This window comes from Rhinoderma darwinii, chromosome 10, assembly GCF_050947455.1.
Source record: "Rhinoderma darwinii isolate aRhiDar2 chromosome 10, aRhiDar2.hap1, whole genome shotgun sequence".
Lineage (NCBI taxonomy): Eukaryota > Metazoa > Chordata > Amphibia > Anura > Rhinodermatidae > Rhinoderma > Rhinoderma darwinii.
Genome location: NC_134696.1, coordinates 49,108,733 through 49,135,439, shown reverse-complemented (window position 1 = coordinate 49,135,439; position 26,707 = coordinate 49,108,733). Strand labels below are relative to the sequence as shown.

General features: G+C 46.6%; 1 protein-coding gene across 1 annotated transcript in view; it reads right to left on the bottom strand.

Annotated features, from left to right (window-relative positions):
• Window positions 1–620: 620 nt before the first annotated feature.
• Window positions 621–26,707, bottom strand: part of MYBPC2 (myosin binding protein C2) — a 93,044-nt gene continuing 66,957 nt past the window's right edge. Inside the window, exons 28-30 of the mRNA XM_075840811.1 lie at window positions 15,505–15,691; window positions 3,051–3,096; window positions 621–830 (exon numbers count right to left, since the gene is read on the bottom strand). Coding sequence (XP_075696926.1) covers window positions 3,086–3,096; window positions 15,505–15,691 — 198 coding nt within the window. The 3' untranslated portion in view covers window positions 621–830; window positions 3,051–3,085. The remainder of the gene's footprint in view (window positions 831–3,050; window positions 3,097–15,504; window positions 15,692–26,707) is intronic.

The window sequence follows — 26,707 nt, the reverse complement described above, 5'->3', positions numbered from 1 at the left end:
ATCTGTGACGTCACTCACAGGTCCTGCATCGTGACGGCCACATCGGCACCAGAGGCTACAGTTGATTCTGCAGCAGCATCAGCGTTTGCAGGTAAGATCGACTTACCTGCAAACGCTGATGCTGCTGCAGAATCAACTGTAGCCTCTGGTGCCGATGTGGCCGTCACGATGCAGGACCTGTGAGTGACGTCACAGATCTGCACTGTCAGAAGCTGGGCGTTCTGAAGAGAAGAGGATGTTACTTCTCTTCAGAGCGCCCAGCTAGTGAAAGTATTAAAAACGCCCCGATGTACGCACATAATACACGCCCACTTGGACTTTTACTTTTAAACACACCCACTTGGACTTTTGCAAGCCTCATTTGCATAACTACAAAAATGGTCATAACTTGGCCAAAAATGCTCGTTTTTTAAAAATAAAAACGTTACTGTAATCTACATTGCAGCACCTATCTGCTGCAATAGCAGATAGGGGTTGCACAATCTGGTGACAGAGCCTCTTTAAAGAGTTAACCAGGGATCAGGGAGACACACACTGCTCCTTTTACGCCCTGATCCATTTCCTCAAACTTTATTACTACTCAACCAATTTAGTGAACAGCTGACACACTTGGCACTTGCGACTTTAACTCTTTAATTAAGTTTTAGATCTTTTGACATATTTGACAATTTCCATCCAATTACTTTCCAGATAAAGCAAATAACAAATACACAAAACAGCCCAGTAACAAATATGACATAACAAAACACATAGGGTGTTGAAAACGCTGTTCTCTTGTTCTGTTTGGGGTTACGTTGTAGAAGGCCAGCAGAAGACTCATCCAAACCCTGCTATGGGAATATAAACAGAGACCAAATTACTGACTGCACATTTATATAAACCACTAGAAACAAACTGCTGACACTAAATTAATGAGTTAGACAAACTTTTTTTCTGCAGATTATAAAGTCCGTACTCTGGAAGATACAACCGTTGTTTAGAGATCACTGTCAAGTAACTTAAAATTGAATGTACACCATTTAAAAAAATAAAAAATCTTAATAGATACAAAATTCTGTGCTTATTAATTTCTTAATATATGTTCACAGTGGTGAGTGGTCAGTTTTTCTGACATAGAGCTCCTTCATAGGATAACATTTAGGCTACCTGCAGTCGCCACTAGAGGGAGCATGGGAGCATAATGCATACTGTCAAACCTTAAAGGGAATGTGTTGGCAGCAAAACATGATTTTTTTTTTTTTAGTTAAACAATTAGTGTATAGGTGATTAAACATTGTTCTGTTGTTTTTTTTTTTTTCACGAGTCAGGAAATATTATAAATTGGATTCAATTGGATTCTAATTTATAATATTTCCCATTGCTGGTCACTAGATGGAGCCATTCCTAAAATTGCAGCATTGCATGTGGTAAAGCAACCACATTGCTTTATGCTGCAAAATTGGGTAAAAAGCCCTCGCTCTAGTGAGCTCTCAGCATCCCCCCCTCCTTTATCCTGGCTAGTGCCGGGAGAAACGAGGGGTTTGAACGGTCTAACCTCCTACACTGTGTGTCGCCATTTTTTGAGCTAACACACAGTGTAGAAGGTTTACATACAGTAGTAAACACACACAAACATGAACATACATAGAAATCTCTTACCTGCTCCTGCCGCCGCGGCTCCCTCCGGCCCGTCCGCTCCGTCTGCTGCCGCTGGTCCAAGTGCACAAGTCCGGAAGCCGCGACCGGAAGTAGTAATCTTACTGTCCGGCCGCGACTTCCGGTCCACAGGAAAATGGCGCCGGACGGCGCGCATTTCAAATTGAACTGTGTGGGAGCGGCGCATGCGCCGTTCCCACACAGCGGCGTACATGTTAGTGGATGGAACGTGCCCCGTTCGCAGTCCCTATGGGACTGTGGCTGCCGTATTCCATGTCTGTATGTGTCGTTAATCGACACATACAGAAATGGAAAAAAAAATGGCAGCCCCCATAGGGAAGAAAAAGTATAAAAATAAGAAAAAGTAACACACAAACACACAAATTAATCCAAACGTTTTTAATAAAGCACTAACATCTTTAACATATTAAAAAAATTTTTTGTGGTAACACTGTTCCTTTAAACTCTATAGAGTGATAACAGATTGTTCGGGCCCTTTAAATAGGAAATTCACCCTATTCTCCCAATAAAGGGGCTGCAACATTCTTTTGAGTGCCTAAACTAGTTCAGTGATGGTTAAACTTCCATCATTGGGAATCTTCAACACAACGCTCAACATACATTTCAATGCACTCATCTACATAGACTTCTTCTAATGACATGTAAGAAGTTGCTTTTGGTGGATTTCCCTTTTAATGCATTAGGTACGTCACAGTTATAGAACCTCCTGTTTACTCTTAGGGTATGTTCACACGCAGTGACCAAATACGTCTGAAAATACGGAGCTGTTTTCAGGGGAAAACAGCTCCTGATTTTCAGACGTTTTTTAAGCCACTCGTGATTTTCGCAGCGTTTTTCGCTGCATTTTTTTATGGCCGTTTTTGGAGCTGTTTTCAATAGAGTCAATGAAAAATGCCTCCAAAAACGTCCCAAGAAGTGTCCTGCACTTGTTCTGATGGGTCGTCATTTTACGCGCCGTATTTTGACAGCGACGCGTAAAATAAAGGCACGTGGGAACAGAACATTGTAATTCCCATTGAAAGCAATGGGCAGATGTTTGTAAGCGTATTAGGGGCGTTTTTTCAGGCGTAATTCGAGGCGTAAAACGTATTACGTCTGAAACCACTGCGTGTGAACATACCCTTATAGGTGCAGCATGTGAATATATAAGTTATCATATGGGCAGATACATAGGGAAGGGATCCACTGCAGCAGCTATCCCAGCTTCTGCTCTGCAATATAGAATTTTCGAAGCGATGACTTACTTCTATATTGTGTAAAAGTACATGTGTGATTTACAGCCAGCTGGCTCGAGGTGTCGGGTTAGTCACAAGGCCTGTTAATCCATGCCGGCCACAAGATCATGCATTGCTTTTGAAAAGTAATCATTAAATACATTTGTATGTGATACTTACTGTTATTTTTTTTTATCCAAGTAAATGAGGCGTCTTTACTGGGGAGCTACAAAAAAATAAATAAAATAGTGAACAGCTGTGAGCCATATTGCTTTATTTATTTATTTTTTTTTAAATTTCTTTAGAGAAAATCTTCTGTCTGCCTCGTGTTTTCAGCGCCTTTATTATACACTGTAACCTTCACTGTTATTTTGCAGATATTGTAAGTGGATATATCTAGGTAATGCACTGCCAGGACGTTATTTCTCAGTGACACCATGCAGCAATAACACCCTGTGGTCATTTATTTTTGGTGGTGGCCGTATCTCCACATTCCTGCTTGTGTTTCCCTCTATCTCAGTAAATGTCGCTTTGTACCCAATAGGAAGCAGATGGGGCATGACACTGGCTGACAGGGACATGAGGGAGAAGTGATCAGGGCAGGGTCGGATATAAAGCATGGACCGCTGGTTCCGTTCGGAAGGACCCCCTCGGCCACAGTTTTACTTGGTAGCATAAGCTAACTAAGCAACAGACTGGAGTCTCGACAGAATTATCTAGAAAGTTGTGTGAAAGGGGCATGACTTAATAACGGAGTGGGCAGGGTCTTACCAGAACGGGTCCTTTTTACAGCTTGTAGGGATTCTACCAGGGCTCAGCAATTAGAAAAAATAGACCTGGTGCGTGTGATTGAGTGACGTGTAGTGCAAGTGGTCAGTGTGTGGTATGTATCCTGTGTGTGAGTGGTGTGGGAACTGTCTGTGAGCAATGCGTGTGCACCATGTGTCCTATGTGTGTGCGGTGCATGTGTCCTGGTAATGGGTGGCACATGTGCGGCATGGGTCAAGAATGTACGTGGCACATGTGCTACATGGGTCCAGGTTAGGAGTACCTCATGTGCTCATCGGTCCAGTTAGTGAGTGATGCATGAGCACCATGAGTCCAGCATGCGAGTGGCATGTGTGTAACATGCGTACAGTACATTTGCAGAATTGACACATGACAATATATTATAGAAAAAATACAAACTTTATTCACAAAAAACTGTAACAATGTTGATTAAAAGATAAGTCATGCAGAGCATGAACAAGGCGTCGCTCTTTGCAGGAATAATGTGTACACAATGTGCAAGATACAACAGTGCATGGAAACATTGAAGCTGCTATTACATACCCATGTGGTTAAACCTGCTGGAGAGAGACGCCAGACCCGACGCGCGTTTCGGCGACCCCCGGACTAAGGCATTTCCGCCGAAACGCGCATGTTACTAGCAGTTGATATAGTCTGGGACTTGCTGCTGATATAATACATTTTGCACCTTGTGCTCTATTTACTCATTCATTTATTCATTCATGCCCATGTATTACATAGTCTTGTGTACACATTATTCCTGCAAAGAGCGACGCCTTGTTCATGCTCTGCATGACTCATCTTTTAATCAACATTGTTACAGTTTTTTGTGAATAAAGTTTGTATTTTTTCTATAATATATTGTCATGTGTTAATTGAACCCCACACCCTGTAGGTTTTATGTTAATTGGTAGGGTCAATGCACCAAGGTTACTTGGCGTACACATTGTTCCTGTCTATACATGAACTTACATATTGACTTTACATGTATTTTGACAGGACTTTCCTGAATGTACCAATAGGTCTGCATTTGCAGAATTGGTAGAGCTTGTCAGTAGTGAATGTTCAGTGCGTGTCCAGCGTATGTGATGGCTTGTGTGTGGTGCATGTGCAGAATGTGTACATTGTTGCGAGTGGCACGTGTTCACTCTTTTTGGATATATATATATATATATATATATATATATATATATATATATATATATAGAGTAGCAGTGCAGCTACTGGACGGTGCAGAAACTCAGGTTTTAAGCAACCAGGGAGCATGTACAGCAGAGAGGGTTTTCTCTGCTGGTGCTTGGGCTGTCTGGTGAGCTTAGTTAGGCTCCACCTGAGACGGCTCTTTATATCAGGTGTGTGCAGTCCATCTATATCAGGGCTCTCAGTCTGGGGAAGACAGGCATGCTAGCCTCTGAGAGTCACCACCGTGTGAGGTAAAACTGAAGGTTTTGAGGTGCTGGGCACAAGGCTCAGTGTCACATAGTGAGGGACACTGAATGTGTTAGTTAGAGGCTGGACGGCCTAGGGTTTATTTTGTATGTTTATTGCTGTACCACTGACTGCTGTTGTGAAGACAATAAAGCTAGCTGCGGCTGGTTTAAACCTTTTTGGAGTGAACTTTCTATGTGTGTCCCCAAGTTGTCACAATATATATATATTTATATTTTATGTATATGAAGAATATAACATTCCATTTTGCAGTTGTGTGGGCATTAAAGGGAGTGGGGGGCACACTTTTCTTGCACAAGGGCCCTATGCTGTGAGTGTCCGCCCCTGGATAAGGGAATATGTTGATGTAATACCACAGACTTGTAATTTGTAAAGGAAGACCAGCTGAAATTTGAGAGTCTTTCTACACTTTCTACACATGTGAATTCTGGAATAATGTGACATTTAACAATATGCTTTGTATGAGAATTACCAGAAGATGCATAATAAAGCAGCTTCTGTATGCTTTAAATAATTTCTTATTTTGGGCCCCATCACAAGAGGCTCAAGTTGTGTGTGGATCTGGCAGCCCAGTGTTATCATAGGGCCAATAGGCAACTAATCAGAAACCAGCTTTTAAGTGCTAATAAAAAGAAAAAAGAAATCTTATTGGTTGTTATGAGATCCAGCATCCATATGGTAAGGCTCCATGCACACGGCCGTGCCCGTAGTTACGACCCGTAATTATGGGCATGGCCGGCCGTGGACAGCCGTCTGTATTTATGGGCCGTGCTCCCTTTATAAAGTATGGGAGCACGGTCCGTAAAATAAAAGAATAGGACATGTCCTATTTTTTTCTGAAAATTTCTACGGCATGGACATCTTCCCATAAATATACGGGAAGGTGTCCGTCGGCTATAGAAAGAAATGGGCCCGTAATTACGGACCGCAATTATGGGCGATTTTACGGTCGCGTGCATGGGGCCTGACACTGAATTGCCGTTTATGGGGCATTTCCATCACAACATTTATGGAGATGCCTTACTACTATCTAATATCTGTCTATGGGGCATGGCTAGAGAAGGGGCTGGTATGCCCTGGGTGCTGGATTCTGGGGGGAGGGGTCGTGAGAGGAGTTAAAGGGGTTGTCCAGTCCTAAGAAATTGATGGCCTATCCTTAGAATAGGTCATTAATCTCTCAACGTTTGGGGTCCAACTTCCGGGACCTCTGCCCGATCAGCTGTTTTGATGGGGTCACAGCACTCATACGAGCACTGTTTTCCCTTCTTTTCCTCTACTGCTCACACTGTGAATCGCCAACACCCTAACCAATGAGATACTGATAGTCTATCCTGAGCATAGGCCATCAATTGCTTAGGACTGGATTACACCTTTACTAGGCCACTTTGTCTTGGCCAGGGGACTGAGATACAGGTCTAGGGCATCACATGACTATTGTGGTTACTAGACTAGACAATACGAGCTGTATCTGGGTAACTTTGTGCAATGTTTAAATTGTTCTAATTAAAACTTTAGCTTTTTTTTTTGATCATTTTTTGTTTTCCTATGTGTCTCTTTTAGGTCATTGCATGTTTTTTGTGTTACTCTAGTTTTAGTTTATGCTGTATAAAGATATCACATGCTATTGTATGAAATGCAGCACTGAACCAGTCAGCTACATTCATGTTTATGTAATCTCTGCCTAAAACACTTAACCCCTTAAGGACACGGCCAATTTTGACCTTGAGGACAGAACAATTTTTTTAGATTTCTCTCTTTGCATCCCGACGCTCATAACTTTTTAATTTTTTGTACGACGTAGTTGTATGAGACTTTGTTTTTTGCGGGACGAGTTGTACTTTATGTAGGTACAATTTTTTTGGTACAAATACATTATCGTTTAATTTCAATACATTTTTATTTTGGCGAAAATGCAGAAAAAAAAGCAGTTCCGCAGCAGTTTTAATATTTTTTTTTTTTACACCATACACCGATCATCATAAATAATATTATACATTTGTTGTACAGGTTGTTACGGTCATGGCGATACCAAATATGTCTATTATTTCATGTTTTGGGACTTATATTTTAAAAAGTTTATTTATTATAAAAAAATGTGTGTTTCTGTATTTTTTTTACTTTTTAGTTATTTATTTATCATTCATTTTTTTTACATTCATTTAACTTTTTTTTTTAATCCCATAAAGGGATTTATCATTTTGATTTTTATTTTGTAACTGTAATGTACTGGCATAGATCTATATGCAAGTACATTAGCCTGTGTACTGATTGTACACAGGCAGTTGTTAGGGCATACCTCAGTATGCCCTAACAACAGGAAATATGTTCAGACAGCCCTGGGGTCCTGCAATGGAACCTGGGCTGTCTGGCCATACAAGTTATGGGCTTTGATCGCGTCACAGTTATTTTCTGTGACGCAATCAAAGTGCAGTCCCCCCTCGAATGCCGCATTCAAAGGGTTAACGGCGGAGAGATGTTTCTCTTCTCTCCACTGTCAGAGCGGGGCCGTGGCTGTGTATTACAGCCATTGCCCCGCTCTCGATCGCGCACACAGACGGCTGTCACACCCGCCGCTCAGGATGAGCATTCTCGTCCTGTATCGGCAACCAGTTAAAGGGGTTTTTCTATGAGGGACATTTATGACACATCCACAGGAAATGTCATAAATGTCAGATAGATCTGGGTCCCACCTCTGGAACCTGCACCTATCTCTGGAACGGGGTCCCCTAAACCCTGTTCTAGCTTTTTGTGCTCACGCTGGATCCTGGCCACTTCCTGATTACATGGTCGGGAGTTACTGAAACAGCGTAATTCGCTGAGCTACGCTGTTTCCATATCTCCCATAGAACTGAATAGTAGTTACGGAAACAGTGTAGATTGCATGCCACGTTGCTTCCGTTAGGGTATGTTCACACGACAGCGTCCGTAACGGCTGAAATTACGGGGATGTTTTCAGGAGAAGACATCCGTCATTTCAGCCGAAACGGCATGTGCAGGCGCTTGAACGCCGCGTCCATTACGGACGTAATTGGCGCTGCTTTTCATTGGAGTCAATGAATAACTGCTCCAATTACGCCCCAAGAAGTGACAGGTCACTTCTTTGACGCGGGCGTCTATTTACGCGCCGTCATTTGACAGCGGCGCGTAAATATACGCCTCGTGTGAACAGACAAACGTCAGCCCATTGCTTTCAATGGGCAGATGTTTGTCAACGCTTTCAAGCCGCATTTTTCGGACGTAATTCGGGGCAAAAACGCCCGAATTACGTCCGTAATTAGTGTGTGTGAACATACCCTAACTGTCATTCACTACTATGGGAGTTACGGAAACAGTGTAGCTCAGCGAATTACGCTGTTTTCGTAACTCCCGACCATGTAAACAGGAAGTGGCCAGGATCCAGCGTGAGAACAGAAATCCAGAACAGGGTTTAGGGGACCCCGTTCTAGAGATAGGTGCAGGTCCCCGAGGTGGGACCAACATCTATCTGACATTTATGACATATCCAGAAGAGGCTGGACGCAGCCTGCAGGGCTTAGGAGGGAAGCCTCCATGACTGACCTAGGAGGGAAAGGGTTAAGTATTGAGGGAGAGTTAGGAGGAGGTGGAGGAGGGACAGGGAGGAGTTAGGGGCCATTACGGAGCTTCCCGCTGTTTTCGGCACTGAGCCGGAAGCAGCGGGAGGAGTAACACACATTTGAGCAAGCTCCCCGTTGCCCCGCTCTATTGTGAATGTCTGAGGCTGATATAATTGCGCGGCTGCGCGCCGCTGCTGTGCACCACGGTCTCGGATGGTTGGAGGAGACCGTGGCGGCACTTACCAGGATCCCGGACGCCGAATCGCCACGTCAGGCCCGGCATACGAGGTCTGTTGCTGTGGGGGACAGGCTCCCCTCCCCCGGCCCCCTTCCTAGCAGTAATTTGGCGGCGGGGGGGGAGTCAGCATCACACGCTCCTGCTCAGAGGAGGCAGAGAGCGTCGCCAGGGGTGACGGTGACTCAGGCCGGGTCTACCCGTCGCTCCCGGCGGTCCCGACCTCCAGAACGCCTCAGCCCTGAGGTGGTCCCGCGGACACGGCGTCGCAAGGGGAGCCCTAAAATGGACGCTGTAGGCCAGGCAGCTGGGAGGGCCGCCTCTTCCCAGGCCCTGCGTACTGGCAGGAATCCCCAGCCACGACGGGGTCCGGCGGTAATCAGGGAGTCGCAGGCCGGGCTCCCTGTCACCCCTCCCCCATCAGACGCAAGACTTGGAGGACAAGCTACGGCCGCCCCGCCTGGTGATGTTCCGGCCAGGGGGCAGGCTTCATCAGGATCGTCGAGACGGACGCTTAGAACTGCAGCGACGACGAGGCAACAGGTCCGGTCGGAAGTCTGGGTCCCAGCGGTTGGGCGGCAGGTTGCCGGCCCATCTATCAGCGCGTCATCATCCCCGTCTCGGAGATGTCGGTGGGATGGCCAGTCGTCTGCGAGAGAGGAGCTGGAGGAAGGCGAACTGGACGTGTATCGGCGAGGTCAGGATGGTCCGGCTGACGGGAACACAGCGCCTGTGCAGCCCGGTGAGTGCATAACTCCATCTTTGTCGTATCCAGCGATTTTTATGTCGGGTGTCGGCGGGGGGGCTGCTAGCGTCCTATCGGTGGCCAGTAGTGGCGCGAGCGGGCGCGACGGCGCGGGTCTAGCGGACTTAGTGGGTTGCTTGCGGGAGCTGGTCGGGCGTCTAGATAGGGCGGCGGCGCCAGTAGTTACGGAGGTGTCCCCGGCGGTGGTTTGGGAAGGCCCCAGGGAAGCGGGATCGTTACAGGCGCCGCTCAGGATGGCGGCTAGGGCGGCGGTCGCGGTGTCGGTACAGACCGAGGCACAAAAAGAGGGCGATCGGGTGCGTATTGATGATCGTGCTCGTGGGGAGGTGTATGTTTGCTTCGAAGGTCCGTTGGGGGCGCACTTAAAACCGGAGGTGCATGAGCGTATCTGGAAGGACGAATACGTCGAGATTTTTTCTCTCCTGCCGCTTGCTAAATTCAATTTGGATAAGAGCAAGCGGGACGAGAGTAAGAAGGACGAGGAGGAACGTAGGCGGTATAGGCTTATCCCGCAGACGTTCGTTAATTGGTCGCAGGCGTTCGCCATATTAGCCAGTGTAATAGGAGAAAAGGCGCCGGAAAATTGTTCGGCGTTGTTTTGCTATTTTGACGCCATTGGGGAGGCTCATAGGGCGTACGGGGGGCAGGCGTGGTTAAGGTACGATGAGCAATTCCGTCAGCGTAAAGCGGTTCGGCCTGCGATTCGGTGGGACCAGAAGGATATTGCTCTCTGGTTAAGGGTTACGGCTCCGGTTAGGCAGTCCTTTCCCGGGAGCGTCGGCCAGGGGGGCCAGTCCAGTCAGGTCGGACAAAGCGGCGGGGCAAAGTTGGGATTCTGCTGGCAATTTAACGATGGCCAGTGTAAGTTCGGGGCCACGTGCAAGTTCAAGCACGTTAGTTCAGAGTGTAATGGTGCATCCCACGGGGCGGCAAAATGTATGCGGAAGTCAGGGAACCAGTCCTCCTCGGCTGGTCAAGGGGTTGTCACCGGTGAGGGTGGAAAGGATGGCCCCTTATCTAAATGAGTATCCGGATAGGGCAACGGCCAAGTTACTTTACGAAGGGTTTTGTGTTGGTTTTATTATTCCTCCGCCACCTTATGAGGTCCCGGTTACGCGGAGGAACCTTAAATCGGCCTACTTGCATGCCGAGGTTGTGTCGGAAAAATTGTTTAAAGAAGTTTCGTTGGGTCGCATGGCAGGGCCTTTCGTTGACCCGCCAATAAAAGATTTAGTGGTGTCCCCGTTGGGTATTGTTCCAAAGCGCGAGCCCCGGAAATTTCGTTTAATTCAGCATTTATCGTTTCCCAAGGGTTCGTCGGTAAATGACGGGATTGATCACGAGTTGTGCTCCGTAGTGTATACCTCATTCGATAAGGCGGTGGGGTTAGTTCGTGCTGCGGGTCCAGGTGCGCTGCTAGCAAAGACCGACATCGAGGCGGCGTTAAGGTTGTTGCCAGTTCATCCAGAAAGCCAACGGCTGTTGGGTTGTTTTTGGAATGGGGCTTTTTACGTGGATCGGTGCCTTCCGATGGGGTGTTCTCTTTCTTGCGCATACTTCGAGGCCTTTAGTAGCTTCGTGGAGTGGGTGACGGGAGTAGCCGGGGTCGACTCGTTGATACATTACTTAGACGATTTTTTGTGCGTCGGCCCGGGGGGTTTGCCGGTTTGCGGTAATCTGCTTCATGCACTGCAGAAGGTTGCGAGGGATTTTGGGATCCCTTTGGCGCCAGAAAAGACTGAGGGCCCGGTATCGACGATTTGTTTTTTGGGAATTGAGATAGATTCGGTGGCAATGGAGTGTCGTCTTCCTGCGGATAAGTTGGGGGCATTGAGTCAGGAGGTACGTCGGGCTTGTAGGTTAAAGATAATTACGCTGCGTGAGCTTCAGTCGTTGCTGGGGAAGTTGAATTTCGCTTGCCGGATTATGCCAATGGGGAGGGTGTTTGGTAGACGGTTGGCGGCGGCAACGGCGGGAGTATGTGCGCCACATCATTTTGTGCGGCTCAAGGAGGAGCATCGGGCTGATCTGCAGGTATGGGATGACTTCTTGGGCCAGTATAACGGTCGCTCGCTATGGATGGCTCCAGCGCAGGATACGAGTGATTTAAATATTTTTACGGATGCAGCTGGGGCGGGCGGCTTTGGAGCCTACGGGAGGGGTCCGTGGTGCGCAGGTCAATGGCCGGCTAGCTGGGTGTCCAGTGGACTCACGCGGAATCTGGCCCTGCTCGAGCTGTTCCCCATCGTGGTTGCGGCGACCATCTGGGGGGACAGGCTCAGGGATAAGAAGGTTCGTTTTTACTGCGACAACATGGGGGTGGTGCTGGCCATTAATAACATCACGGCGTCCTCTCCTCCGGTAGTTCAGTTGTTGCGACATTTGGTGTTGGTGTGCTTGTCGTTGAACGCGTGGGTGGTGGCGGTGCATGTGCCGGGGGTACGGAATTATATCGCTGATGCTCTTTCTCGCTCGCAGTGGGACCGGTTTCGGCAATTGGCACCGGGAGCGGAACGTCTCGGTTTGGCTTGTCCGGAACATCTTTGGGATCTGGTCTCGGTCCCGTAGAACGATTGGTGGAAAGGTCTTTGGCGCGCACGACGTGGAGTGCTTATGCTGCTTGTTGGAGGCAGTGGGAGGAGTGGGTAAGAGAGTTGGGTGACGTCAACACGGATAGAGACAGGTTGGTGGCACTTTTGTACTGGTTAGGGGACGCCTGGGAGGCGGGGTTTTCATTGTCAAAGGTTAACCGGTTCATGTCTGCGGTGGCGTTTGGTTTTAAGTTGCGAGGCTTTCGGGATGTATCTAAGGAATTTTTAGTGGGACAGGCTTTGAAGGGTTTGCGCCGAGGTAGGGTTGAGGCGGATCATAGAAGGCCTGTGTCGTTTTCTCTGCTTAGCTCTTTGGGCGGTTCATTAGCATCGGTCTGTCGTTCTTCGGGCGAGATGGTGTTGTTTCGGTTAACTTTTTCTTTAGCGTTCTTTGGGGCATTTAGAATTGGCGAGTTGGTGTCGCCGAGTACCAAGCAGGCAGGGGGGTTGAGACTGGGGGAGGTGAGTCTTTATGCAGATCGGCTGGAGGTATGGTTGCGTCGGTCAAAAACTGACCAATTAGGGAAGGGGAAGCTGATAGTTTTGTTCGCCCTCCCTGGTTCGGGTATGTGCCCGGTAGCGTGCATGCGGGGTTTTAAGCCACATGTGGGGTCTCCAGAGTTGCCATTGCTATGTCACGAGGACAGGTCGTTTTTGTCGAGATTTCAATTTGGAGCTGTATTTAAAAAATGTTTGGCGGCGGTCGGTGTTGCGGCGGGCTCGTATTCATCTCATTCCTTCAGGATTGGCGCAGCAACAGAAGCAGGGCGCTGGGGGTTGGATGATGAAGGGGTGCGGCGCATCGGTCATTGGGAGTCCAACAGATTTAGGTCTTATGTCCGCCCTTATCTGTTATGAGTCTTGTGGTTAGCGCTTACAAAATGTTTGTGTGGTGGTATTTAACTTTCTTTTTCCGTTTCAGATCCGCCTCCGTGTTTGGTGTGGTTACTGGGCCACTCTTACGTGCATTGGGGGGCTTTGAGGGCGGACGTCCGCCCGGTCGGTCGCCAGTTGCGCATTCCGCGACAGGATGCGGTTTTGCATTGGCTGGGATTTAGAGGTATGTCATGGAGCAGGGTGTTAGCAGAATTCCAGACATATGCTCGGCTTGATAGGGTCCCAGAGGTTTTGGTATTGCACGTGGGTGGGAATGATTTGGGAGTCTGCCCCTTTCGTGAGTTGGTGCGGGATATTAAACACGATATGTTGTGTTTGTGGGTTTCTTATCCCAGGCTGGTGATAGTGTGCTCGGACATTGTCCCAAGGAAACATTGGCGGCTGGCTAGGTCAGTGGAAAGAGTCAATAAGGCTCGCATTAAAGTTAATCGTGCGGTGTCCTGTTTTGTAGCCAAAAACGGGGGCATTTGCGTGCGGCACAGGGATTTGGAGTCAGGAGAGGGGAACTATTGGAGGAGCGATGGGGTTCATTTGACCGAGGTTGGTATTGATCTGTGGAGCTTGGCAATAGCAGAGGGAATTGAAAGGGCGGTGGTGGTGTGGCGAAACTCACAGGCTTAAGGTGGTCAAGGCCTGTTTCGCTGTGGCGGGGGGAGTCCTTGAGGTCAGTCAGTACAAAATGGTGGGGGGGTCGCATCGGGGGTATGCGTCCCCCAAAAAAGGTACATGGTTGAAGACTTCATCGGGTGTTATCCCTTTGAAGTGGTCTTCTGGTGGAAGGTATATCACTTGAAGGCTTCATCGGGTGTTATCCCTTTGAAGTGGTCTTCTGGTGGTTGGAGCCATCTGCAGAGGTGAGCGGTGCCTCTGAGCTGGAGGTAATTGGTTGGTGGTGGTTGCAGATGGCTAACTCGGGGTGTGTTAAAAAGGAATATCTAAAATGGCTTCAAGGACTTCCCCTGCTCGGATTAATGTTAATGTTAAATTGTTATTTATGATTCTGACCCATGTTGGGTCATGTGAATTATTAGGAGGAATTCTCTGGTGGATTCCTAATTAGTTATCCGAACGTTTCGGATTTAAATTGTTTTATAAAACTGTGAAATTAATAAACGGCTGCTGTGGCCATTTCACATCCAACCTCGGTGTCACGTGTCTTTTCTAAAGGGGGGGGGGGTGGAGGTAGAGGTAGGGATAAGGGAAGGTTCACTAACACACGACTCTACTTAGGCAGGTCATGTGGATATCAAGAAAAAAAGGATTTTTGAAGCAGCACTATTCCCGAGTATGATGCGGTGCACGCTGTCAAGCCAGGCAAACCCACTCCGGCACGATGTAAATTTCAAAGAAGTAGTAGGACAACAGCACCCGTCTTCAAATCATCAAAGTGGTTTTATTGTCAAGACATCCACAAACGACAGGCAACGTTTCGACCCATAGTGAGTGAGGGGTCTTTGTCAAGCTTGATGATTTGAAGACGTGTGCTGTTGTCCTACTACTTCTTTGAAATATCCTGTGGATATGTCATAAATGTTCTTTATGGGAAAACTTTAACTAGTCAATTTAACTTGGGATTGTGTATCATGTCTCAATGCGACATAACTATGTGATTCACACCAATTACCACAAGATGGCACAGTTTCTTAATCATGATTTATTGTGTGCTCTGCAGCTTTAAGATCCTCCGCCAGTAATCTGTTATGAAAGATACTGTGCATTTCATCCAGGGACCTAAATCGTACTAAGCAGTGCAAATCTTCATTTATCAGCTCTTTTTATAAACAGGATGTTCTTGAGTCATGATATCATCTACTTGGCAGAATATAAAAGTACCACACTATCTTCAGTTAAGATTGTAAACACTGAATCTGCAGCATATGTTGTAATCTGTTAGCAGCAGTAGATACTTAAAGGGCCACTAAACCTAAAGTACAAAGCTTATGAAAGTATACATAGAGATAGTATTGATCAATCCACACAAACAATAAAAGGGCCATCTCCAGCCTGAAATGGCTGATAACAGGGAGCAATAGATGAAATGCAACTGCTCAAAATCAAGACAATCAGGGGCTTATCTATAAGGGGTACAAAGGTAGCAGTTGCACACAGGCCCAATGCTAATATTTTAAATGGCACATTGTGGTGGGGGCCATGTTACAGATTTTGCACTGAGACCCAGGAACTTTAACTTACACCTCTGAAGACAAGAGCAATTCTATGAAGAGTTAATAGCCCAACCTATTGTATACTTTGTCATCTTCAAAATAATTACTATTTATTTGCACAAATCTGAAATAAAATGTTGCGATATATTTACAGATCGCCCTCCTACCTCTGACTTCCAGTCTACAGTCCACCTCGGCTTCTCCCAGGTCATTAATTGCTTTGCATGTGTAGGTTCCACCATCAAAAGGACTGGGTTTGCGGATATTCAGAGTGAGGACCCCCTGGTTGTGTTTCATGATGAATTTGGGGTCATCTCTGATCACCATTTTATTTTTCATCCATACGACCTTAGGCTGTAGAATAAGAAAGAAATAAGAACCTATGTAACAACATTAACTTAGGACCTGTTCACATCTGCGTTGGAAGCTCTGTCACAGATCCGGCAGAAATTATCGGAAACAATAGCGCAGCATGCTGCACTGTTGTTTCCGGTAAAATCAAGGACACACTGACGGAAATCCAATAGAACTCTTTAAAGTCAATGGTTTCTGTTAACTGAAGGTGGTGTTTGTGTCGGAGCTGTTGCAACCGGCATTCCCTTGTTATGTTTCTCTGACAGAACCAGAACAAGAAACAAGTCACGACCAGGTGTTTGAAAAAATACAAATAATCTTTATTAAAGTCAATTAGACACATGGAGACAACGTATAACACTTAGACATAATAAAATGCCATGGACCCTCGAACACAAACGGAATCCGAACGTAAAAGCAGAGTAGCCCCCCAGATGTAAAAATGGTCTGACACAACCTATATATGGCTAAAGTGCATAAGTACATATTAATGAGCAGGTACTAGGCATGGTACGCTTTGCACAGATGAACACATAAATAAGTATAGAGAATATATATAAGGTACAATCTAAGTAAAAACGACATATAAAGTAGTATACCTACACCTGCGTATAAGAAGATAAATAGGAGATCAAGACCAAGAGGGGGACCTCTGCTTAACCCAACGCGCGTTTCGCTGGTGCTTCGTCAGGGGTTCGTCAATTGACTTTAATAAAGATTATTTGTATTTTTTCAAACACCTGGTCGTGACTTGTTTCTTGTTCTGGTTTAGTTTTAATTAGTCACTAGGACCACTAGTATCATTCGGGGTATTATTCGGTTTGCTAAGTTTCTCTGACAGAGCAGATCAACAGAATACCCTAACGCACATGTGAACATGGCCTTATGGGGAGAACTATGAAAGAACTCATATATACTAAGGCTGGATTCACACGAGCACATTACGTACGTAATGGACGGAACGTATTTCGGCCGCAAGTCCCAGACCGAACACACTGCAGGGAGCCGGGCTCCTAGCATCATAGTTATGTACGATGCTAGGAGTCCCTGCCTCTCCATGAAACAACTGTCCCGTACTGTAATCATGTTTTCAGTACGGGACAGTAGGTCCACAGAGAGGCAGGGACTCCTAGCGTCGTACATAACTATGATGCTAGGAGCCCGGCTCCCTGCAGTGTGTTCGGTCCGGGACTTGCGGCCGAAATACGTTCCGTCCATTACGGACGTAACATGCTCGTGTGAATCCAGCCTAAGAGAACCCTTTCATAAGAGGGTATCTGAAAATATACAATCAGTTTAAAGAGGCTCTGTCACCAGTTTAATACTTCGCCTCCAGCCGTGCCAGGACAATGCAGCAGTCCTGGCACGGCTGGAGCCGATGTCTGGTCAGTCTCCCGTCCCTCTGGTGAAGGAACTCAGTGACGCCACAGCGTGATCTCACGAGATCACGCTGTGCTGGGAATAAAGCTGGGCATGAATGAAGAGAAGTGTATGACACTGATTGGTCAGCGTCATACACTTTTCTTTACAACGCCCACTTGATGAAATGAAAAAAAAACAGCTGCCAGTTGGGCATTCAGAAAAAATTAGCATAAATTTAAAAGTGATCAGAACTTTGCCAATAATAAACGTTTTTCGAAAACAAAACAAAAAACAGTAGTTATCCACAACAAAGCTTTTATTAGATTATATAGGAGATAGGGAAGTATTAAACTGGTGACAGAGCCTCTGTAAAGAGTATGTCCACCAATTCATTTTTTTAAGTGCTCCAATGCATCATCAGACTATAGGTAAACTTTGTGTAGTATAAACCGTCAGTCATGAGTAACTCTCTTCCATCGGTCTCTTCTTCTACTATCTGTAGTTTACAAAGCAATAGGGCAGTTGATGACTGCAGGATCAGACTACATAGGTTTTGTTTGTAGTCTGTAACCCTGGAAACACATAGCACTGCATTGGAGATGTAGACACAAAATGGTAGGATATTTTATGTTTTTTTTATATGCATTTTTGGTAATGGTTTTAGCAATGACTCATTAATGAAAAATAACCACAGAGCAGTTTACCTTCGGTCTGACCAGCATTTTAATATTTTATTTGAAGGGTGCTGAGCTGCAATACCAGTCACAGCCATGGAAAAAACAGCAGACACTTTTTTCTGCTTGTATTGTTACAAATTTTGGTTTTGTGTGATGGGGGGGGGGGGGGGGGGGGGACGGACGGACGGGACTGGTCACTTACCCATATGGTCACTGTAGAGCCAGTCTATACAGCTGGGTAAGTATAAATATCAGTTTTGGGCTAAGTATTCCATTAAGTAAACAACACTTGTTAGCTTTAGTGGTCTTGCACACGACCAAGATCAGGCCGTGAAAAACAATCAGAGTGTCGGCTGGATTTCCCGGCCCGACCACGGTACAGGTGAACGGGACTCCTGGCATGAAAAACATTTTATGATTCTAGGAGTCCCCGCTTTCCCGCGTAACTGCTGTAATGTACTGTATCATTTTGTTTAGTACGGAACAGCAGTTTCGCGGGAAGGCAGGGACTCCTGGCATCATAGACATTTTATGATGCCTGGCGTCCCGTTCACCTGTACAGTGGTCGGGCCGGGAAATTCAGCCGACACTCGGACCGTTTTTCACAGCATGATCTCGGTCGTGTGCAAGAGCACTTATACTTTTCAGAAAAGTGTTTTTTATAAGCTGTGGGCAGGATAATTACCACATTGCATGTCTTCCATTTCATGGTTTATGTCTTCCATCATAAATCTAAGACTTGTTTAATATTTTAGGGGAAAATCTTGAGAAACTTTGGTTCCCTACACATCAGCGTTGTAGCATTCTTTTATAACAGAAGCCACAGATCTATGTCAGATCAGTCAGAACATGACGCAAACCGACTGCGCCCATCGCTATCCATTGACCTATAATAACGTCTGTCCTTTTTTGACGGTAAAATTAGCACTCCATGCCCCAGCTCCACAGGGGCCAGGGACTGATGTGGGTGATAAATCTGAGTCAGTCCATGACCGCTGAATACGTTGGTGCTAGATCAACAGTACTCATTTTCTGTCTTGTATTGAATTGTGAAGGACTGGAAACAGAGCTCTGCCATCTTCTATTGTGTGTTAAAAATGGCAATGTGCGGTAAAAATACCACATTAACTTTATTTTGGGGGTCGTTACATTTCCAGTTATGCCACATATGTATACTTTATATGTTTTACTACTTTTGTACAATAAAAGCATTTTTTTTTAAAAACATCCACTACATTATCTGTACCCAGGGAGTTATCACTGTGTTATCTGTGGTTTTACATAGGACTGCAGGTAACATCTACTACATTATCTGTACCCAGATATTTATTACTGTGTGTTATCTGTGGTGTTACATAGGACTGCAGGTAACATCTACTGCATTATCTGTACTGTGTATATGTATGCCTGTATGTCTATATATTTACCTGTGTGTATGTTTGTATATATATTTGCTAGTATGTCTAAATGTCTTTATGTATGTACAGTATATATCTACCACTGTGTGCGTGTCTATATACGTAGTTAATTTTAATTTTGTGGAGGGCAGCAATAAGGAGTCCTGCACAGGGCGCCATCCAACCTAAGGCCGGCTCTGCACTGACGTCACTGTTTCACAGTCCACCTGCTCACTAAAGTTTCAAGCCTGCGCACTGTCACGGGCGGCGGGCGGATTCAGTGGCATCACTATCACCAGAGGGGGCTCCGGTGCTAGCGACAGCCACATTCACTTGTATGTGCGTACTCAGGCCGCACATACAAAATTTATACTATAGGCTGCAGGCCACGTTAAGCCTGCAGCCTATAAGGCGCTGGGAGTCGTGCAGGCCGGCATGATAACGTCACATCACGCCGGTCTGCGCATGCGTCCCGCGGTAGAGGCAGTGTAGCGCTATGTTTGTGGCAGGAACGGAGCAAGGTAAGTACAATCTTTTTATTTTTTTATTTTTAAGGAGCTGTGGGGGAGGGGGGCTGTGTAGCGCTATATACAAGGGGAGTAGTGGGGCTGTGTAGCGCAATATACAGGGGGGATTGCTGTGTAACACTATACACAAGGGGAGGAGGGGGGGCTGTGTAATACTATGTACACAAGGGGAGGAGGCGGCTGTATAGCACTATATACAAGGGGAGGGGGCTGTGTAACACAATATACAAGGGGAGGGGGCTGTGTAGCACTATATACACAAGGGGAGAAGGGGGGCTGTGTAGCACTATATACACAATGGGAGGAGGGGGGGCTGTGTAGCACTATATACAAAGGGAGGAGGTGGGCTGTGTAGCACTATATACAAGGGGAGGAGGGGGGCTGTGTAGCACTATATACACAATGGGAGGAGGGGGGCTGTGTAGCACTATATACAAGGGGAGGGGGGCTGTGTAGCACTATATACACAATGGGAGGAGGGGGGCTGTGTAGCACTATACACAAGGGGAGAGGGAGGCAGTGTAGCACTGTATAGAGGGGGGAATTGCTGTGTAGCGCTATATACAAGGGGAGAGGGGGGCTGTGTAGCACTATATACAGGGGGATTGCTGTGTGGCACTATATACAAGGGGCTGTGTGCCACTATATATACAAGGGGGCTGTGTGCCACTATATATACAAGGGGGCTGTGGGGTGTTATCTACAGGGGGGCTGTGTGCCACTATTTACAGGGGGCTGTATGGCACTACCTACAGGGGGGGCTGTGTGTCACTATCTACAGGAGGGTCTGTGTGGCACTATCTACAGGGGGTCTGTGTGGCAGTATCTACAGGGGGCGGCTGTATGGCACTATCTATAGGGGGGTCTGTGTGGCAGTATCTACAGGGGGGATTTGTGGCGCTATCTACAGGGGGGATTTGTGGCGCTATCTACAGGGGGGGCTGCGTATGGCGCTATCTACAGGGGGGGGAAGACCCTATCTACAGGGGGCTGTGGGATGCTATCTACAGGGTGGCAGCTGTGTGTGGCGCTATCTACAGGGGGGAAGACGCTATCTACAGGGGGTCTGTGTGGCACTAACTACAGGGGGATGTGTGATACTTTCTACAGGGGGTCTGTGTGGCACTATCTACAGGGGGTCTGTGTGGCACTATCTACAGGGGGTCTGTGTGGCACTATCTACAGGCGGTCTGTGTGGCACTATCTACAGGGGGGGCTGTATGGCGCTATCTACAGGGGGACTGTGTGATGCTATCTACAGGGAGCCTGTGTGGCGCTATCTACAGGGGGGCTGTATGGCGCTATCTACAGGGGGTCGGTGTGGTGTTATCTATAAGGACAGTGGTGTAATAGAAGGATTCTTTCATTTATGCGTATAATTGGTGTTTATAACGGTCTATTTTACTGGTGGACTTGCAATATTATAGTATTTAAAAAAGTAATTAAAACTAATTTAAAATACATTTCCATATTCTCTTATTTAGTCGTTATATTAGCGATTACTAGGGGTATTACGTTTAGTCATCACATCGCCCACCATTGATGGAGACTTGCCCTGCTCCCTAACTGCCCCACTCAGGAGCTGCTAAAACTTAGCGTGAACATTGGTCAGAGGCTCCCTCTAGGAACGGAATCCCTGGCCAGAGCGCTCTGACCGGGGATTCCGCTCCTAGAAGGAGCTAACGTGGCGCAATCTACAGGGGAGTTGTGTGTGACGCTATCTACAGGGGGATTGTGTGTGGTGCTATCTACACTGAGTTGTGTGTGACGCTATCTACAGGGGGATTGTGTGTGGTGCTATCTATAGGAGGGTTTGCGCTATCTACAGGAGGGTGTGTGGCGCTATCTACAAGGTGACTGTGTGTGGTGCTATCTACAGGGCAATTGTGTGTGGCGCGGTCTACCGGCGGATTTGCGCTATCTACAGAGGGATTGTGTGTGGCGCTATCTACAGGGGGGGTTGTCTGTGGCGCTATTTACAGGGGGGTGTGTTCCGGGCATCTCAAAGTCCAGGCAGACATGAAAGTGCAGCACTGTTTAAACTGAAGCAGCACTGCACCTGTTCCAGGCTGCCAACGTTTATATAAGTGACAATTACATGGGGCATCGGCAGTTGGAACGTCGTGAAGGGGTTAATGTTATTTTTCGTATAATTAAAAATATACAATTTTCCAGTATACTTTCTGTATTCATTTCTCACGGCCTCGAAAATCTCTGATTGCTGTCATTCATTAGGAAAACTCATTGTTTACTTCTAGTGGATAATATTCTGTCCATGGTCATGTGATGGACACACAGGTGTTGGGATTGTCCCAGCACCTGTGTGTCCATCATATGACCATGGACTGAATTGTATCCACTGGAAATAGGGCTGCCAACCGTTTAACTTCTATTGTGGGTAAAATGTTCAAGCTTTTTTAAGAGATGCTATCCTGGGGTATCCCAATGAGAATAAAGGTATAACTCCATATCTGCATGGGTTTATGAGGGATTGGTCCTGTCACACCAATCTGATCAGCTTCTATGAGGAGGTAAGTTTTAGACTTAATCGGAGGGGAGACACTAGATATCAAATATCTTGATTTTTCCAAAGCATTTGATACTGTGTCACATAAAAGGTTGGTTCATAGAATGAGAACGCTGGGACTGTGGGAAAATTAAAAAGTATTTCCTTTTTGTAGAGACTGTTCCATTGTCTATTTGTGTTGTCTTGTATGTATTACATATGCTGTTATATCTGAACTTTGGCCACTAGATGGCTCTATAGTTGCATAAAACATAAGGGTATGTGCACACACACTAATTACGTCCGTAATTGACGGACGTATTTCGGCCGCAAGTCCCGGACCGAACTCAGTGCAGGGAGCCAGGCTCCTAGCATCATACATATGTACGATGCTAGGAGTCCCTGCCTCTCCGTGGAACTACTGTCCCGTACTGAAAACATGATTACAGTACGGGACAGTTGTCCTGCAGAAAGGCAGGGACTCCTAGCATCGTATATAACTATGATGCTAGGAGCCCGGCTCCCTGCACTATGTTCGGTCCGGTACTTGCGGCCGAAATACGTCCGTCAATTACGGACGTAATGTGGTCGTGTGAACATACCCTAAGAGTGTGACTGCAGGGAGTGACAGAGAGACCTGCTCAGAGTGTGTGAGCAAGCAGGCCCGAACACAGCCACCATGGAGTGAGCCGGTGGGCTGTAGGTAGAAGCAAGCTGTAATGGCAGGAAGGAGGTGAAGGGAAAGTGAGCCCTAATCTACCCACCGCCCTGTCCCTGCCTACTTGCAACGACCCGCCCTAGGCGACGAGGTACAACTGGGCGGCGGTCCCTACGCTGGCTAAGTGCACAGGAAGACAAACAGGGAACACGCAAGGGAAGGGGCAGTAGCCACGGAACGCCACGAGGAAACGGGGCGGCGAACGAACAGTCAGGACCAGGACGAAGTGAGTACACCCGAGCGGGCACGGAGACAGAAGCAAGCCAGGGCAAGCAAAGCAGGTCAAGCAGAACTGCAGCAAGGCAGAAGCACGGCAGAAGCAGGCTGGAGCAAGCAGCAGTGGGGCCAGGAATCCAAAAGAATTACAAGCACTGAGGGAGAGCACAGGGCAGGTAATAAAGGGCAGGGGGCGGAGCTAACTCCGAGAGACCAGGCCGCGATAGGCTCTCCCACTCCTGAGCCTGCCACCCTGGTTGGTGGGAGAAGGTGTCAGTCGAACAGGTCTGGCCTCAGGTGTGGATTGATTAATCCCAGGAGTGTAGCTAGATGAAGTACCTGGCAGATCCCTAACACAAGCAGCAAGGAGCCTGAGTGAAACCATGCAGCGTGGTCCACTGGAGCCACGGTGAGAATATTGGTTGGCCTAAGCGAGGAACCAGGGAACCCTGACTGCTGAGTAGTGCTGCACAACTATTGCCACAGAGAATTAAGGCAGTGAGTTAGTGAACAGAAAGACTGAGTTAATGGGAGGGTATGTAGATGCACTATGATCAGGGCTGCCAACCGTCCGTAAATTTACAGACAGTCTGCAAAAAAACACAGTCTGGGATTTATTCTCAATCCCCCGAAACGTTGCACTGCGTATACGCCAAAATTAACATGTGCAGTGCAAACGAGGGAAGAGTAGGCTGCGGCCCACGGAAAATGCATTTAGGAGCAGGAGGAGGGTGGATGGAGCCAACTAAATGACGTTCTAAGTGAGGCTGGTGTCGGGAGTGGACCAGTCCAGTCACCTGACTTGGGTCACCTGACCTCACGTCAGTGACGTGAGGTCGGGTGACTGGACTGGTCTACCCCCGGACTGGCACCAACCTCACTCAGACCGCCGCCGCAAAATTCACTACCGCTCCACGCTCTGGGGGCTGTGTGGAACTATGTACAAGGGGGGGCTGTGTGGCACTATGTTCAAGGGGGGGGCTGTGTGGCACATTGTAAAAGGGGGGGCTGTGTGGCACTATCTACAAGGGGGGCTATGTTTCTCTATCTACAGGGGGCTTTGTGTGGCACTATCTGCAGGGGGCTGTGTGTGGCACTCTACAGGGGACGAGGTGGCGCTATCTACATTGGCACTGTGGCACTATCTACAGGGGGCACAAAGGGGGCATTATTACTGTGTGGGGCACAAAGGGGGAATGGTTACTGAAGGGACACTTTTATTGTGTTGAGCACAAAGGGATCATTATTACCATCTGGGGCACAGTGGATTATGAGTTTGTTTAGAGGATGGGGTATAAGTGGGAGGATGCTTGAAAAGCGAGAAACCAACATGTCTGTCTGTCAAATTCTGTGGAGACAAGTTTTGGCTGGAATAAGTCGACACAGTTGTCTGGGCCGGATGGAGGAAAAAAAGGGAAAGTGAATGACTAATCAGAGAAAACATCACCTGTGAGTCACTGGATATAAATGTGCTGTAATCACTTATATAGTCTGCGGAGCTCCTGTGTATAACTGGCATCTACCAGTATATGGTCACTATATTGTGGTAATATTGGTCTCTGTATAGTGTTTTTTTATTCAGTAACAGTATGGGGATATTATTCAGACACTATGTGGTTATGGTGTGGCTGTATTATTTGGACCATATATTGTGTTATTATTGGTAATATTGGTCTTATAAGAGTGAGTTTTGTTCAGTAATTGTATGCAGGCAATATTTAATCTGGTATAGTAGTATGATATAATAACTGTATATGTATATAGATATTTTCTTTTTGTGAGGGGTGACATATGCTGCGGGGCTTGCAACACTCCTGGACACGCTAGAAATGAGCGATGCAGTTCTCTGCACACCACCTTCTGAATTGACTGCGCTATTGATACAATTATTCAACATTTGGGGCCCCAAATTTAATTTTGTCAAGGGCCACACTTTGTCTAAAACAGGCACTGGCGGTGGTGGGGGTGGGGTGTAGAGAGTTGTGAGTAAGTCGGACTCACCAATCACAGCACCACTTGCTGCTTTTCCACACAAAGTTAGTGTGGGAAAGCTACAAGCAGTCCTGTGATTGATTAGTCACTCCTAGAACACTGCACAGTATACAGTCAATGATTTTGTAATGTGTCCGTAAAAAATGTCTGTGATTTTTAGCTCAGTTGTCCAGAAATTACTGAAGTGGGGGTTGGCAACCCTGAGTATGATTCTGCTCATCGTCAGAACAAGTGTGTTGCACTATATGTGAACTGCACTGTGTAGGAATTTCACTGCAAGAAGCTCTGCATTGTTAAAGGGGTTGTCCACTGCCGGACAACTGATGACCTATCCACCGGATACAGTCCCCTACAGTGGCGCTATCTACAGGGATGGAGTGTGCCATATACGGGGGTGCTATGTACAAGGGAGTTGTGTGGTACCTAGAGCCCCCCGCTCTGTGTGGCACTACCTAGAGGTGGACTGTGTGGAACTACCTACAGGGGGGCAGTGTGCGGCATTATCTAAAGGGAGCTGTGGCAGTATCTACAGGGGCTGTGTGGCATTATCTACAGAGGGCAGTGTGTGGCATTATCTACAAGGGGGCTGTTGGCAATATCACAGGGGTTTTATTCTGATACTTCATACTGGAGTTGGGAAGGAAATTTGATGAGGAAAATTGGCTTTTGCCTCTTGGGGGTTATACCTTCCTGTGGATCAACATTGCAAAATAATAGGCTGAACCAGATGGATATTTGTCTTTTTTAGGCCATACAAACTCTGATAACTGAGATCTTAACCTTGACCACCTTCTTAGTTTTACCAACAAATCTGAGGTGTTTATTATATTTGGTCTTTGTTGTACCAACTGTAACAAGAATTACATAAAGATATACGGTAATTCTTTGTAACAAACTGAATATTAGATTTTGAACATTATTTTGAAAAATAAGTTGTATAGTGTACATGGTAGATTTTTTTAGAATTACATATTCAAACTTTATATGTCGCTAATACAGTGAAGGAAATAAGTATTTGATTCCTTGCTGATTTTGTAAGTTTGCCCACTGTCAAAGACATGAACTGTCTAGAATTTTTAGGCTAGGTTAATTTTACCAGTGAGAGATAGATTATATAAAAAACAAAACAGAAAATCACATTGTCAAAATTATATATATTTATTTGCATTGTGCACAGAGAAATAAGTATTTGATCCCCTACCAACCATTAAGAGTTCAGCCTCCACCAGACCAGTTACACACTCCAAATCAACTTGGTGCCTGCATTAAAGACAGCTGTCTTACATGGTCACCTGTATAAAAGACTCCTGTCCACAGACTCAATTAATCAGTCTGACCTCTACAACATGGGCAAGACCAAAGAGCTTTCTAAAGATGTCAGGGACAAGATCATAGACCTGCACAAGGCTGGAATGGGCTACAAAACCATAAGTAAGACGCTGGGTGAGAAGGAGACAACTGTTGGTGCAATAGTAAGAAAATGGAAGACATACAAAATGACTGTCAATCGACATCGATCTGGGGCTCCATGCAAAATCTCACCTCGTGGGGTATCCTTGATCCTGAGGAAGGTGAGAGCTCAGCAGAAAACTACACGGGGGGAACTTGTTAATGATCTCAA